This window comes from Plectropomus leopardus, chromosome 7, assembly GCF_026936395.1.
Source record: "Plectropomus leopardus strain MGB_pleo_1.0 chromosome 7, ASM2693639v1, whole genome shotgun sequence".
Classification (NCBI taxonomy): Eukaryota; Metazoa; Chordata; class Actinopteri; order Perciformes; family Serranidae; genus Plectropomus; species Plectropomus leopardus.
In genome coordinates, this window is record NC_142182.1 from 2,181,461 (window position 1) to 2,196,067 (window position 14,607).

The window sequence follows — 14,607 nt, forward strand, 5'->3', positions numbered from 1 at the left end:
CAGTATATCGTTTTATAGGTTCAGTGCCAAATCTGGCAACCAACACGGCACAGACGCACTGGGTGGAAGGATACACCGTGGTCTGTCAAGAAAATAGTTCCAGCGCAGTGTTATCATTAAAACATACGACATGTTCTTTCCTGAAAAATATAATATTTTTCTCAAATATCAGCTTTGATCGCAAACACAGAGAAGCAACATGCGAGATCGTTTCAAAACAGACCAATAATAACAAAAAGAGGTTGTTCTTCACTTCATAAGTAGAGCGATCTGACCTAAAAGAAAGTTTTTGAATTTGTCAGTGGTTCCTAAATCTTTATTTGAAATAATCAAACAGAAGTTTGTTATTCATGAATAATTAATTAATTCATACTTTCTATTATTCATTGTTATTATTCATACATAAAACATTTTTTAAAAAATGTAAGAAACTTTCAGAGAAAATCCTAAAAGATACAACAAAATTGTTGTTTCTTGTTTGTCCACAAGAGGGAAACCTCACATTACTGACTTTACAGCTGCACCTGAACACATCACAGCCGCTCACTAACAGATCAGATCTTTTACTACTACTACTACTACTACTACTACTACTACTACTACTAATAATAATAATAATAAAAAAGAAGAAGAATAGGAAAACTAAACAATAAAAATATTAATTTATAATAATAATAACAATAAAACTTGAATTATAGAGCACCTTTCACACAAGAAATGCAGCTCAAAGTGCTTCATAATTAAAAAATGCAACACAAAAAACAAACAAACAAAAAAACCATTAGACAATCAAAAGACAGGAAGGATTCAACAATATAAAAAAGTCAAAGTTAAAAGTACAGAGAACAGTAAAAACAGTAAAAATAAGAGAACTGATTTAACATTATTTTTACAAGAATTACAGTAATTAAAAGCCAAACTAATATAAATCTGCTGTCCTTAAAATATTCCCAGAGCCTGCGAATCTTATAGCTTATCTAAATAAAAGTAACACTGCAAAAATACTCTAGTACAAGTAAATTACATTCAGTATCCCATTCAAGTAACAGTGCAGACGTATCACCATGAAACTTAAAGTATCAGTAGTAAAAGTACTTATTCTGATGAACGATATCTGATTCTGTGTGAGAGTTTATCCTGAAGCATCAGCATGTTTCTGTTGCCGCTGACTGAGCGACTTTATATCACGCCGACGGCGTGTTTGTGACTTACTGTCGGTTTGCTGGGCGTCTGTCTGCTGACGTCACACGGACCCTTCACCCACTGAGTGATCCGGTTAGCCACGCCCACCTTCAGCCCCTCAGCGTCCTAAACCACAAAACAAGCTCAGGTTAATAAAGTTAATAAAGTTAATAAAGTTGGGTTTAGATCAGGACGAAGGGCAGCGCTGCGTCCTCACTTCACCCTTTCTCAATCTAACTACCTGAGTTTATGATTTTATGTGATTTTAGTGATTTAACCCTTAAGGCCCACTTTAATATTACACACATTTCACACGTTTCAAACCCAAGCTTTAAAAAAAATCAGAAATTTATACTTTGGGTTATTTTTTTTAGCAATGAGCACTGAAAGAACAAATAATCCAATAAGCAAGAAATTAGTAAAAAGTACAAGAAAATTACCTGAAAACTGGTTTAAAAGAAGAAAGGAATAAGAAAAGGCAATTAAATCTTGGCAAAAACTCCTTAAAATTATATAACTCACATAATTTTACATATGTAAATATGATTATTAAAATTTTTTTTTCCTAGATATTATTTTTAGCTTTTTTAAAATTGAGCACTGAGCACTGAAATAAGCAATAATTCAATAATTAGCAAGAAATCAGTAAAAACATACAAGAAAATTACCTGAAAATTATTTTTAAAAAAAAGAAAAAAGAGAAAAAAAATTCGAAAAAGCCCATAAGTCTTGTCAAAAAAGTCTTTAAAACAAAATTTTAAATATGTAAATATGATCTCCATAAATTAATATATTTAAAAAAAATAATAATTTTCTATATCTATCCATTTCTTCCAATTTGCTGGACATTTCTTACCAAGATTATCATGGTCTTTTTTCCTCATGTTTTTTTTAAATAAATCACATCTGTTCCGGTTCAACGCTTTAAATACTTGTGCGTCTGAAAGCAGCACAAGAAAAGTTTTCGCTCCAGGTTTCAGAGGTTTAACAGTCTCGGCTGAGAGCTCTTCAACACTTCACGGTGAACTTGAGGTTGTTTGTTTGTTGTTTATCTCAGCGAGCTCCAGTAAACAAACAGATATCAAACACTCGCAGCCGCTGCCAGGACTTAAAATAGACGTGTGAGGGTGGAGCCAAACTGACAAACATGATCCTCGGAGATTTGATTTGATCTGATGGCCGGTCGGAGCTGACGCCACATTCAGAGCCTCAGTAAAAAAACCTCTTCATTATGTAAAACTGCAGTACGATTATATTTTCTTTCTGATTAGTTTTTAAAAAAACGTCTTTTTTGTTGGGTTTTGCAGGATTATACACCATTTGTAGGTATAAAAGACAATGCATAAAAAAATCCCCTTTTAAAACACGCCATCATGGAATAAAGACATGCATTTCTATATAGAAGTGGATTCTGGAGTTGCCTTATTAACCCTTTAAAACCAGGCTAAATTTGCTTAATTTCTTTCAAAAACATGCAAAGAAGGCTATGAGCAATTTAAAAAGAAATTACCCAGAATGTGTGAGAAATTTGTAAAAAGTCACGAGAAAATTACTCAAAAATCAGCAAAAACAGAGAAGAAGATACAAAAACAATTAACGAAAACCAGGAAATGGCGTAAAAACAGGGCAAAAATGTATGTTTACATTCATTATATCAGGGCGGCTCTTTTGGTGTCCCCCTTCTGCAAAAGTCACCTGATTCATCTGGACAGTTACAGAGGACATTAACCGACTAGTGCAAAGACATGGACCTGCAGCAGACAGTGCGGGACAAACACCTGCTGAGACACCGGCGGAGAATGAGAGCAGAGCGGACACCGGCGGAGACATCGGCGGAGACATCGGCGGAGACACCGGCGGAGACACCGGCGGAGACATCGGCGGAGACACCGGCGGAGACATCGGCGGAGAATGAGAGCAGAGCGGATCAGTCAGCATCAGTATCTTATCCCGTCTTTGTCTCTCAGTCCGCAGCGCCGTCAGGTGTCACGGTGCAGGCGGGTCAGCAGGTCAATGATGAGAAACAGAATTTTTTTTTTTTTCTTTTTTGAGCGCAACCAGTGGCGCTCCTCCAGCGTGTGGCGCTCGAGGCGAACTCCTATATCGCCTATGCCAACAGCCTAAAGGCCTAAATATATGCATTTATGAATATATATATATATATATATATATATATATATATATATATATATATATATATTTTTTTTTTTCTTTTTTTTAAATTGATTTTTAGGTCATGGTTTGTCACGGTCTTCTCACAATTTGGGGAACATCTCTTGCCAAGTTGCTCATTGCCTTTTGTTTTCAAAAGAAATCAAATCACTTTTCTACAGTTTTAAAGGTTTAAATTCTCGTGAAAAGGCGTCTGAACGCAACACAAGAAAACTGATGTCGATCCAGGTTTCAAAGGGTTAACAGTAAAGACTGGACTCAAACAGAGGTCCAGTTTAAACCCAGATATTTCACCCTAAATCAAATCAAATCAAAATCAAACTCGTTTCTCTTCATCACGAAAGTCTGACCGGCCTCCGGGGCTTTTAGGGCAGCGGGTTTGACGTTTAAAAGACTTCCTGTTGGAGCAGGAAGTGCGCAGGTCTCTGCGGTTTTCTTACCTTGCAGGCGGCTCCCTTTGTGGGACTCTGACTCCAGACTTCTCCGGCCTCAAACAGGTTTTTCTTGGAGGCGACGACCTCCGGTGAGCCGTGCAGGTCGGTCAGGGACGCCTTCATGGCCCGCGCCTCCTGGGAGTTCTGCACAACAACAACACAACAACAACAACAACAACAATCACGCGTTAACGCACAGTCGTGTGTTAATATGATAAACTCGTAAATTCACTATTTAATAAAACAGCAGCCGCTGAAAACGCGAACCTCTGATTGGACAGAGGGACAATACGCACTTCTGATGTCCTGACCTTTTTATATCTTGATAACTTTTTTTTTTTTCAAAATTTCGAATACAAACTGTTTGTTGATGAAATATTAATCAGTTTTGTTGAAACCTTTTGTTTTCCAAATGACTTCCAAATAAATGTTTTAGCTTGAATATAAGCTTATTTTAATCATTTCTCAAAGGTTAATTTTATCTGAATGACTTCTTGTGATTTGATTTTTGTTAATTTTATCACTATTTCTTTTTTAAATGTATTCTTTGTTTTATCATTATTATTATTTATTTTTTCATTTCTCTTCTTTATATTTCTGCTTTCACATAATGATTTTTTACTTTCTTGACTGTGAAGTTCTTTCGTCATCCTGAATTTTGGTTTATTTTTTAATCATTCAACTTTTTTTTCTATCTATCTATCTATTTATTTATTATTAGAAGTAATTCATTTTTGGACTTTTTTTCAGATTGTATTATTTGTCGATTTGGATTGAAATTGAAATGTTATTATAAATTATACATCATCAAACATGAATATATAAATTATACATCATCAAACATGAATATAAAAATTTGACTTCTAAATTTAAATTGTGCCATACTTCACATGCACAGAAATAAATAAATAAATAAATAAATAATAAATAAAAGAAGAAGAAGAAGGAAACCCACGTTCAAATAATTTAATTTTTATATTGGCACTATTGGACTACTGTACCTTTAAAGTGCCATATTCTGAATGAACAATGACAGAATAAACTATAAAAACCAAACTCGACTGGTTTATGGTGAGAATATTCTGCCTTCTTCACACCTGTAATCTGTCTCCTTCACGGCACTTTGTGTTTAACCCGTAGTTTCTTTTTAAAAGCTCTCCATAAATAAACGTGTCTGTGCGTTAACCTGCAGCTCGCTCAGCGTGCTGAGATCAGCCTGAGGTGAGGAGTGGAAAGAGGGAGCGGAAAGGTAAAAATAAAGAGGTCTAAACGTCGGCGCTTCCTGTCGTATATCTGTCAGAGCGCTGTGATGTCATCGCCCAGGTGCGGCAGATGTGCGACCTCGGCACAAAAAGGGTCACAGCTGCTCTTTGACCTTCAGCTGGTTTGAAACAATAAGAGTCCAAAAGTTCATCAGTGAGCAGAAAAAAAACACCAGAGGGCTCGGACACTTTACAGGAGCAGTTTTACAGTTTTTGGGAAATACTTCTGTCTGCTCTTGCTGATAAATGGGCTCAGAGTCCGGTGGGCTTCCTGAGGGTCTGGCGTCCACAGGCGTAGATTTTGGGGTTAACGCAGCTGAAATGCCCCCTCAATATAATGTAAAACCTGACAATTTTACTGTAAAATAAATCCGAGACAAAAATCTTGCCTTAATAAAATCAGTAAATATAACTATTCTTATGTTTTGCTTACCATAAATCTATTTCTGAGGTTAACTGAAAATGTTGTATTTATTTTTTTTGTGAAGTAAACTTAAAAATGACAAGTTAAATTAACTTGTTTTTTTTTTTTTAAGATATGGCAACTCAAGTAAACCAAGTTATTTCAACTTTAATGAGCTACATAACAAAGAACAATTAGATTGCAGAATTATTTTCATTAAAAAAAGAAACTATTCAAACATCTTGAGACAAGATCAGCATTTTTATGACACAAATAATGCAAAAAAAATAAAATAAAAAAATAAAATCAATGTTAAAGCCTAATGAAAAAAATGTAAAACAGATAAATAAAACTAGAAAACTAGATTTAAACAGGACTCCATGTCATGTTAGTTCAGGCAGGCCGTGGAGTCAATCGCTGCTATTATTGATATCAGCTGATATCATGCAAGCCCTCATCAGCTGATGGCCAGCTGATTCGCCTCTAAGCATCTGATTCGCTAAACGCCGCTTTTGCAGCCCTCCTCCTCCCCTGCTCCTCCCCTGCTCCTCCTCCTTCGTGCTGTTCTGACTTAATCAGTGTTGTTGTTGTCATTGATGCCGGCTCTTTGGGGTTTTTGCTGCTGCTCTCCCTGCTTCAGGCTTTCTTCGTGTGCACATTTAAGGGCAGGAATGTGTGCTGTTTCTGCTCAACGCTTTCCACGTGAGCATGTGGAAGGGCAGGGGGACCCCAGAAACAGAGCCATACTGCCAAATATCAATAACTGCATAAGTAAAAATATTTATAACTGCAAATAAAGCTAAATATAAAAAAGCTACTAAGAAGCGTTTTCTTGGTGGTGGTACTGACTGAACTAAAATTTAAGTAAACTTAACAATGAAATAAACATAAATTAAAACTAGTCATATGTTTACAGTGTATTTAGTACATGTGCATGAAATATATAGCAGCACACACTGATTTTGTTACTAATTTTGTTTATCTCTTTAGGATACATTTATCTTTTCTCCTTCACCAACTTTAGATTCTGGCACTAAATCATGTAACGTGTCATTTTAAACACGCCTTCAGTCTGTGTGTGTGTGTGTGTGTGTGTGTGTGTGTGTGTGTGTGTGTGTGTGTGTGTGTGTGTGTGTGTGAGCTGACCTCCACAGCGTGGGCGTACTGCTCCAGCTTGTCGTCGATCTTGGACAGCAGGACGAGAGGCTGCGTCTTCTTAAAGCTGTTACTGATCAAACAAAACGACACCAAACAGATTCAGGATCAGATCGTCTCTGCGGATAAAATCCCGCCTGAGGACACTGTAAAAGGTGACGACGCCTTTTCTCTCCACACCTCATCATTTTATTACCTACAGTATAAATAAAGTGAAATATAGGTTGCGTATCATCGTGTTTCAGCTCTCTGTTCAAATTTTTTAAAGTTTAAACCGAGTGAAATAAAATAAAATTATAAGCTTTTATCATAATATTTTGAAGATGTTTAGTGCACATTTCTCTTCCATTCAGCCCGATGTTTTCATTTTGGACATTTTGGGATCTCTACTCGAATTTAAATTAACTTAATGCATTTTTTATGTCTGGAATTCCAATAATTTGTAATTATTTAAAATTTTCATACTGATATTAAGGTCTAAATTAATGTAATAAAATTGCGATCTATTATTAATTTCGCACAGTCCACATATTCTTCATATTGCGAACATTGGCAGATTAATATCAACATTTTATGTAAAAGATTATTATAATTAACCAAAGTACACCTTTTCATAAATATATATATATATATATATGTTTTACATATTTTTATATGTAATTATTTTTTAAAATCTGTAACAGTTTTTTTCTTTTCTTTTATAATTTCTCTTATACATAAAAACAACAAAGCCAATTCTATGTTTAAACCTGCAAATCTGAATTTCAGTTTGTTCTTATAGGACGACATTTTTTTTAATCATTTTTTTTAAATTTCTGTGACTTTTGAGAGTCATCTCTATAAACCCTGTTTCTGCTGCACTTATTTCAAAACAAAAAGCATCCACACAGAGCTCGTCGGAGCTGACAGCCTCCTGCTGCAGACTGCCTGGAGCCTCCACACCAACAACCAGCAGAGCAAACGCAGAAAACGCTGCATCTGGACGCCGTTAAGCCGAGACATAAATCACCGTCTGAGGACGGAGACGCACTGAGAGCTGGAGAGGCTCTGACCGTCTTCTTCTGTGTTTACCTTCAAAACAACGTGACTGACAGAAAAAACGAGCTGCTGGCGAGTTGGTGATGGACAGAAAACTGGTTTTTGATTGTTTGATGATTGTTTATATTTTATGTCAGATTTCTAAGAAACGCTTTAAAACACAAAGTCAAACTGATGAGGCAGCAGAGCAGCAGCGTTCACTGACGTTACATCCACTTTTGGTGGGAAACACTGCAATAACTTAAAATAAAACAACTGGTAAAACTAAATAGTTACATTCAGACTGTTCAGGTCAAAAATGCTCCATTGAAACCCATTCAAACTGACATTTTTGATCCCACAGCCATCAGAGCAGAAAAACAGGACTTGTATTATTTCTGGGTGTCATTCTGGGCTTTTGACTCTGAATTTGTCATTTTGACTATTTTCCACCTGATACTGTATTATCATTATTACTGGTTTCTTTTAAATATTTGGCACATTGAGAAAATACATGCTATTTCCACGAGGTGCACAGTCACAATCAGTGTTGCTGCAAATCGTTGACATCCCAGACTGTGATAGTTAAAAAAAAATTGTTTTTTCAATCTTAAAACACAGTGGCATCATGACAAAAACCTGGCATTGAAATGTTTAAATTCTGAATATTTTTTATTTATAATAAGGGCTGATGTTTGTTAAAAAAATAACTCAATAAAAGAAGAAAATCATTTTAATGTATAATATTTTTTAAAGCTTGATTTTGAAAAACGTATTTTGTGTGCAGAGCGACACGATTGTGTGCCAGTTATTGTACAGAACTTCATTTTAAATTTTCAAATTGGAGAGGTGATCCAAAAATGTCCAAAGGTACCAAACAAGTCAACAAATATCGGGGTAAAACGTTTTTTAAAATGAAGCAGAAAACATTTTGGAAAGCGGCATGTGATGTACACTCACCTTTTCTTCAGCGAGCGGTTCAGCGACTCGGTTCTCTCTGTGATCTGAAAAAGAAGAAAGACGTCTGAGGTGTTTTTTTTCTGCAGGAAGTTTTCCATGTCGCCGCCTCGGTTCAGAGGCGTGCTAATTACGGCTCTGCGTTCAGACCGCCGACGGCCGCGTCCAACACAAACAGAGCCGAGTCCGCTGGCCTCCATCAAACCCTACGAGTCATCAGCAGCCGCACGCAGCAGAGGATGATGGGAAACAGAGCGACAGGCTGATTCACGTTGTGTATTTTTACTGGTTTTTGTAGTTTGCTGCCAGGTGTTTGAAATCAATGAGATTTTAGGATTCTTGCATTTTGTATTTTTTGTTTCCATTTTTCAACACACAGCCCTCGTAACTTTCTTTCCTGAACCAAAGGTCCTTTAAATTTTGTCCTTTTTAAGTTTTTCTGGTGGGTTTTTATGTGATTTTTTCATTTTAAAACACTTTAGTACAGAAATCTGATACAAAATCAAATATTTTTTCACAGTTCAGACCTCTGACGGTGAGTGAGAAAATATATTTCACTGTTTTTCCTCCAGTTAAGTCTCTTAGTTTGATGTAATTAGAATGACATTTTTTGTAATGTGAGGAATTAAAATCACACAAAAACATGTGGGAAACATTTCCACTTTATCTACAGATTGATCTATCTTCGATTAACCCTTTGAAAACCGAGCAAATTGGCTCAATTTCTGCTTCAACTTCACAAGAAATTACCCAAAATTAGCAAGAAATTGATTTAAAAAAAAAGAAAGTTAATAGAAAATAGCCTGAAAAGTGGAATTTTAAAAAAGGAAATTACCTAAAAAAAATTAAAATAAAAGGACAATAAAAGGAGAAAAAATAAATATATAATTAACTATAAGTTAAAAAATAGAGTTGTTGATGTCCCAAAATAATTTTCCAAAAAAATTCTCTTTAGTGTCTTTTTTTAAAAATATAATAAAAATCATCATCATTATTATTATTATTATTGTTGTTAATAATAATAATAATCATTATTATTATTATTATTTTAACTCAAATTCAGGAGGTGCAGAACACACATGCAGTGTCATGCACATGAACATTTCCATCAAACATCATCGATTAACGTCCAAATACAGAGACAAAATCCCATTTTTTTTAAAGCTTGTGCACACACACACACACACCATAAAAAGCATCTTATGTGACTGTCCAAACGAGCAAGGTGAGAGAGTATTTAAGGTAATTGTTCGGGATTTGTTTGTGACTCTGCATTCGGCAGTGAAGTGAAAAGGAGGAGTCCTCCTGCAGCAGATTTGGGGAGGTCACTGTCCACAAATCAAACTCACACACTGAAAACACCGCAGCTGTCAGTGAGTTCACACCATGCTTTTCAAACACACACACACACACACACACGCGCGCGACTTACAAGCTGAGCCTGAACCCTTCGGCTGTGAAGATAACACACAGTTAACCCGTCAGTGTTAAAGCGACATCAGTCGATCACTAATCTGTGTCAGTTAACAGAGTTTTAAGTGTTACAGAGCTGAAGGACAGCTCACCAAAAACACACTAAAACCCGTCTGAGCAGAGTGTTTTCTGTTTGTCCACAGAGTCTCAGCGATGTGAAAGTTATCGGCTGCTTTTCAAATCAGAGTTAAAGACAGACAAAGTCCCGCCGTCACTGCAGAGTCGCTGTGAAAGAAAATAAAAAGAGGAGCCTGTAGAGCAGTGATGCTCAACTTTATTTGTTCGGGGGCCACTTTTTCAAAACGACAGGAGATCAGGGGCCAGTCGCAGCGGCCCCGTACGTGATTTTGGGACATTTCTAGGAATTTCAAGGATTTTATCACGTTCCTTGGATTTTAGGACCTTTAAAGAATCTTAGGATGTTTCTGGGAATTTATGACATTTGTAGGATTTTTGATACTTTTTTTAAGGATTTTAGGATGTTTTTAGGATTTTAGAACATTTCTCAGATTTCAGGACATTTCTAGGATTTAAGGACATTTATAGGATTTTAGGATATTTCTTGGATGTCAAAACATTTCCAGGATTTTAGGACATTTCTAGGGTTTTTGGACATTTCTAGGATTTTAAGACATAAGGAGCGTAGGACCTCTGTGGGGGGTGTGGGGGATCCTCCACTGGCACTTTTTTGATAAACAAGCTTTATTTTAATGCTGTTTTAGTCACTCTGACACCTTATGGAGACTAGAAGTACAAAAACACTCCCCAAAGTCAATCACTTTATTAGAAAACGTCTCAGGGGACACCCGGCACTCTATCAGGGGCCAGAATTGGCCCTTGGGGCTGTACATTGAGTATCACTGCTTTAGCTCCACCTGTAGGTGATATTTACCTTGTGTGTGGAAGTTTTGGGACTGAAGGGACTGAACATCTCGTCTCCGTCCACGCTGGACACACTCAGGCTCTTCATCCTCTCGGCCGCCTCCATCCTCCTCCTCTCGATGTCCTCCTTCATCTGTCTCCTCTCCCCCTGGCAGTCAGGACACAAACAAAGTTCAGCTTCATATTTTTTTATGAGTGTTTGATTATGATGAGGATAATGTTCCTGGAGGTGATGAAGACAAAGATTTTTTTGGCCACTAGGGGGCAGATTAACTCCACATCCAGCTAAATAACTAAAGTTAACTGTTATAAAAAATGACCCTGTTTATCCGCCTCACTCTCACTCTTTTGGAAAACTTCTCCTCCAGGATAATCAAAATGCTCTACAGCACTTCAGCTTATGATCTTTTTTACCTGCGTGTGCACAGTCTGTACTGCACATGTGCAACATGAGATGATAATGAAGTGAGACGAATCTCTGCTTCGCTTCTTTCATCATCAGCTCCAGAAAAAAACAACATATCTGATTATTTTTGTCACTCGTCGACTAAGTGAGTTTCTATTTACCTGTCCAACCTAATTTTGGAGCCCTGGCTTGACTGGTGACTAATGATGTTTTTTTAAAGTATCTCTACTATCTGATATTTTAACCCTTTCACCTTTTGAAATCTGAGCAGATTGACTTGTTTTGGTTTTTTTTAAAAAAAAAAAGTAAGAGGGCAACAAGCAACTTAACAAAAAATGGCCAAAAAAACCCAAACAAATAAAAACAAACAAACAAGAAAAGAACTCAAAAAAGTGTTAAAAATCAGCTACATTTTTTCATTTTTTTCTATGACAAAATTTCAAATACATTATCAAGAGAATTATAAATACATAAAAATAAAATTAAAAAATAAAACAAACTTTAGTTTCTTGCTAAGTTGCTCTTTATGGTTTTTTTTCTGTTCTTTCAAAAGAAATCAAAATAATTTCTCTCAGGTTTCAGAGGTTTAAATGCGAGTTAAAGAGCATCCGAGTGCAGCATAAGAAAAGTGTTGTCGATCCAGGTGTTCAAGGGTTAATGGGGCTTTTCACCTCCTCTTTGGCCAGCCGCTGCTGCTCCTCCTCCTCCCTCCGACGCTCCTCTTCCACCCGGACTCGACGCCTCTCCTCCCTCCTCCTCTTCAGCTCCTCCAGCTCCTGCTCGGCCTCCGCCTGTCGGTGCCTCAGCTGCTCCAGCTCCTGGCTCTCCTTCTGCTGGAGGCTCTGCCGGATCTTCTCCAGACGCTGCTCCGTCTCCAGGATGGCCTCCGCCTCCTCCGGCTCCACGCCTCTGCTGCAAAGACCAGGGAGGGATTTAAGACATCAGAAACTGAGCTCTCTGATTCTCCTCATATTCTCAGATAAATCCACCGCTGAACAGGCTGATGAAAGTTAAATCTTTGGAACAAACTGACTTGATTTCTTTAAAAAAAAAAACATGGGAAAAAAGGCCATGAGTAATTTGAGAAGAAATGACCCAGAAAGTAGCAAGTAGTTAAAAGAAATTAAAAAATACCTGAAAATGAGCCCAAAAAAATAAAACAAAACAAAACAAAACAAAAAAACACAACAAGAAAATGTCCTGAAAAATAAATTTAGATATTTAATTTTCCCTAGCTTTAAAAAAACAAACATTTTATATATCTACTTATTTCTTGCAATTTGCAGGATGTTTCTTGCCGAACTGCTCATCGGCTTTTTTCCACGTTGTTTCGAAGTTCAAAGGTTGAAATGCATGCGAAATGTGTCTGAATGCAGCTCGAGTGTTGTGCATCCAGGTTTCAAAGGGTTAAATGCGTGTATGAAATAGTCACGATAGCCATAAATAAAACACACCTGGGGGATTTGTTTGTCTTGTTGTTCTTGTAAGACGTGTCCTCGTCTTTGGTCCCGGGTCCGTTGGCGGGGCTGTGTTTGGGCTCCTGCTGAAGGACCACCTTTGACGTGTAGGAGATTTTAACTTCTTTTCTTTTCTCCACCTGAACATGAAAAGTTCAACACGACAAATCAAACCAGAGACCTGGAGGACCTGAACGTTGACTCGTCATTTGATTATAAAGACGAGTTTTATTTGGTCTTCGCCTGAACGACTTAAGGCAGGGAAACTCAACTTTTGCAAAATGACAGGAAGCCAGGGGCCCGAATGTTTCCGAACGTTTCTGAGATGATGTTTCTAAGATTTTCAAGAAAATTTCTAAAATTTTAGATCGTTTTTTCACATTTTAGGATGTTTCTTGGATTTCAAAACATTTTCCAGATTTGAGGACATTTCTAAGATTTTAGGAAGTTTCTTGGATTTTAGAACATTTTTTCGATTTTAGTACATTACTAGAACTTTTAGGACAATTCTCGGATTTCAGGACATCAGTGTCTCAGCTGTGTCCTCTGTCGGGGGTGTGGGGGATCCTCCTCTGACTCTTTTTTGATCAACAAGCTCTATTTTGACGCTGTTTTATCTTTTAATTCACACTATTTCAGTGTGAATTAGAAAATATTTGGGGGGGCCACGCAGCATCCTATCGGGGGCCAGATTTGGTCCATGGGCCATAAGTTGAGTATTTCTGTTGAGACAAACCTGAACGATGTTAACGATACGTCGGTTGTTTTGAATGATTTAAGACTCGACTTTTAACTCTCAAACTGCTGTTCAGAGAGAAACTCTCACCTCTGCATTCGGCCTCTGGATCTCCTCCCTCCTCCTGCTCATCATCTCCTCCCTCTTCCTCTTGTCCTCCTCCTCCTCTCTCTCTCTCTCCCTCCTCATCCTCTCAGCTTGAATCACCTCCTCCTCACGCTCCTTCCTCCTCTTCATCTCCACCCGGGCCCTGTCTTCTTCCTCCTCTTCATCCTGCTCCCGTCTCTGGAGTCTGCCGGAGGATGCGACCGAGGCCTGGACGGTCCTCACAGATCCAGCTTTGTTTATCATGTCCACCTCTTCGTCCTCGTCCTCCTCGCCTCCCTGGCTGAGCTCCTGCAGGCGCTGCTGCCTCCGTCTCTCTCTGCGCTGAGTCCAGTCACTAAAACCTTCGTCCTCCTCCAGAGACGGAGAGCTGTGCGGCTTCAGGTCGCCGTCATACCTGAGGACGAAAAACGAAAATGAGGACGGCTTACTGACGTTTATTAACGTTTATTAATGCAGAACAGCAGCAGGTGATGAAGGTTTCAAACCATGTTTAACAAAACAAGATCATGTGATCAATCTCTCAAACATCACATTCTGCAGGATTCAATGCCGTCTGCATTACGAAAAAACGAAATAAAGAGACTCAGATCTGCACAGACAGAATATAAAAAAGGCACTAAGAATCAGTGACTTCTTACAAATTACTTATAAAACCCATTTTTATAGACTTGCTTCTATGTGATGCCAACTTTTTATTTCTCTTATTTCCTTTTTTATATATTTTATTTATTTTATTCATGTTTTATTTATTTTATTTCCTTTTATTTATAGTTTTATTGCTTTTGTTGGTTTTGGTCTATTTGTTTTTTATTATTACATATTGACATTATGCAAACTTAATTTTATATTATTTGTCCTCTTGTTTTAATTTGATCCTAACTCTAACCTCGTTTCCTCCAGCTTGTGCTCCCTGGAACCGTTTGGCTTTCTTTTGTTTTATTGCCTTCTGTTATTTCCCATTTC

The 14,607-nt window shown here is 37.4% G+C and overlaps 1 protein-coding gene across 1 annotated transcript in view; it reads right to left on the minus strand.

The window, feature by feature from the left end:
- The window catches only part of lsp1a (lymphocyte specific protein 1 a), a 51,507-nt gene that overhangs the window by 9,726 nt on the left and 27,174 nt on the right, over positions 1-14,607 (minus strand). Inside the window, exons 5-12 of the mRNA XM_088079609.1 lie at positions 13,627-14,038; positions 12,798-12,940; positions 12,015-12,255; positions 10,948-11,085; positions 8,586-8,629; positions 6,600-6,681; positions 3,795-3,932; positions 1,213-1,308 (exon numbers count right to left, since the gene is read on the minus strand). Coding sequence (XP_087935735.1) covers positions 1,213-1,308; positions 3,795-3,932; positions 6,600-6,681; positions 8,586-8,629; positions 10,948-11,085; positions 12,015-12,255; positions 12,798-12,940; positions 13,627-14,038 — 1,294 coding nt within the window. The remainder of the gene's footprint in view (positions 1-1,212; positions 1,309-3,794; positions 3,933-6,599; positions 6,682-8,585; positions 8,630-10,947; positions 11,086-12,014; positions 12,256-12,797; positions 12,941-13,626; positions 14,039-14,607) is intronic.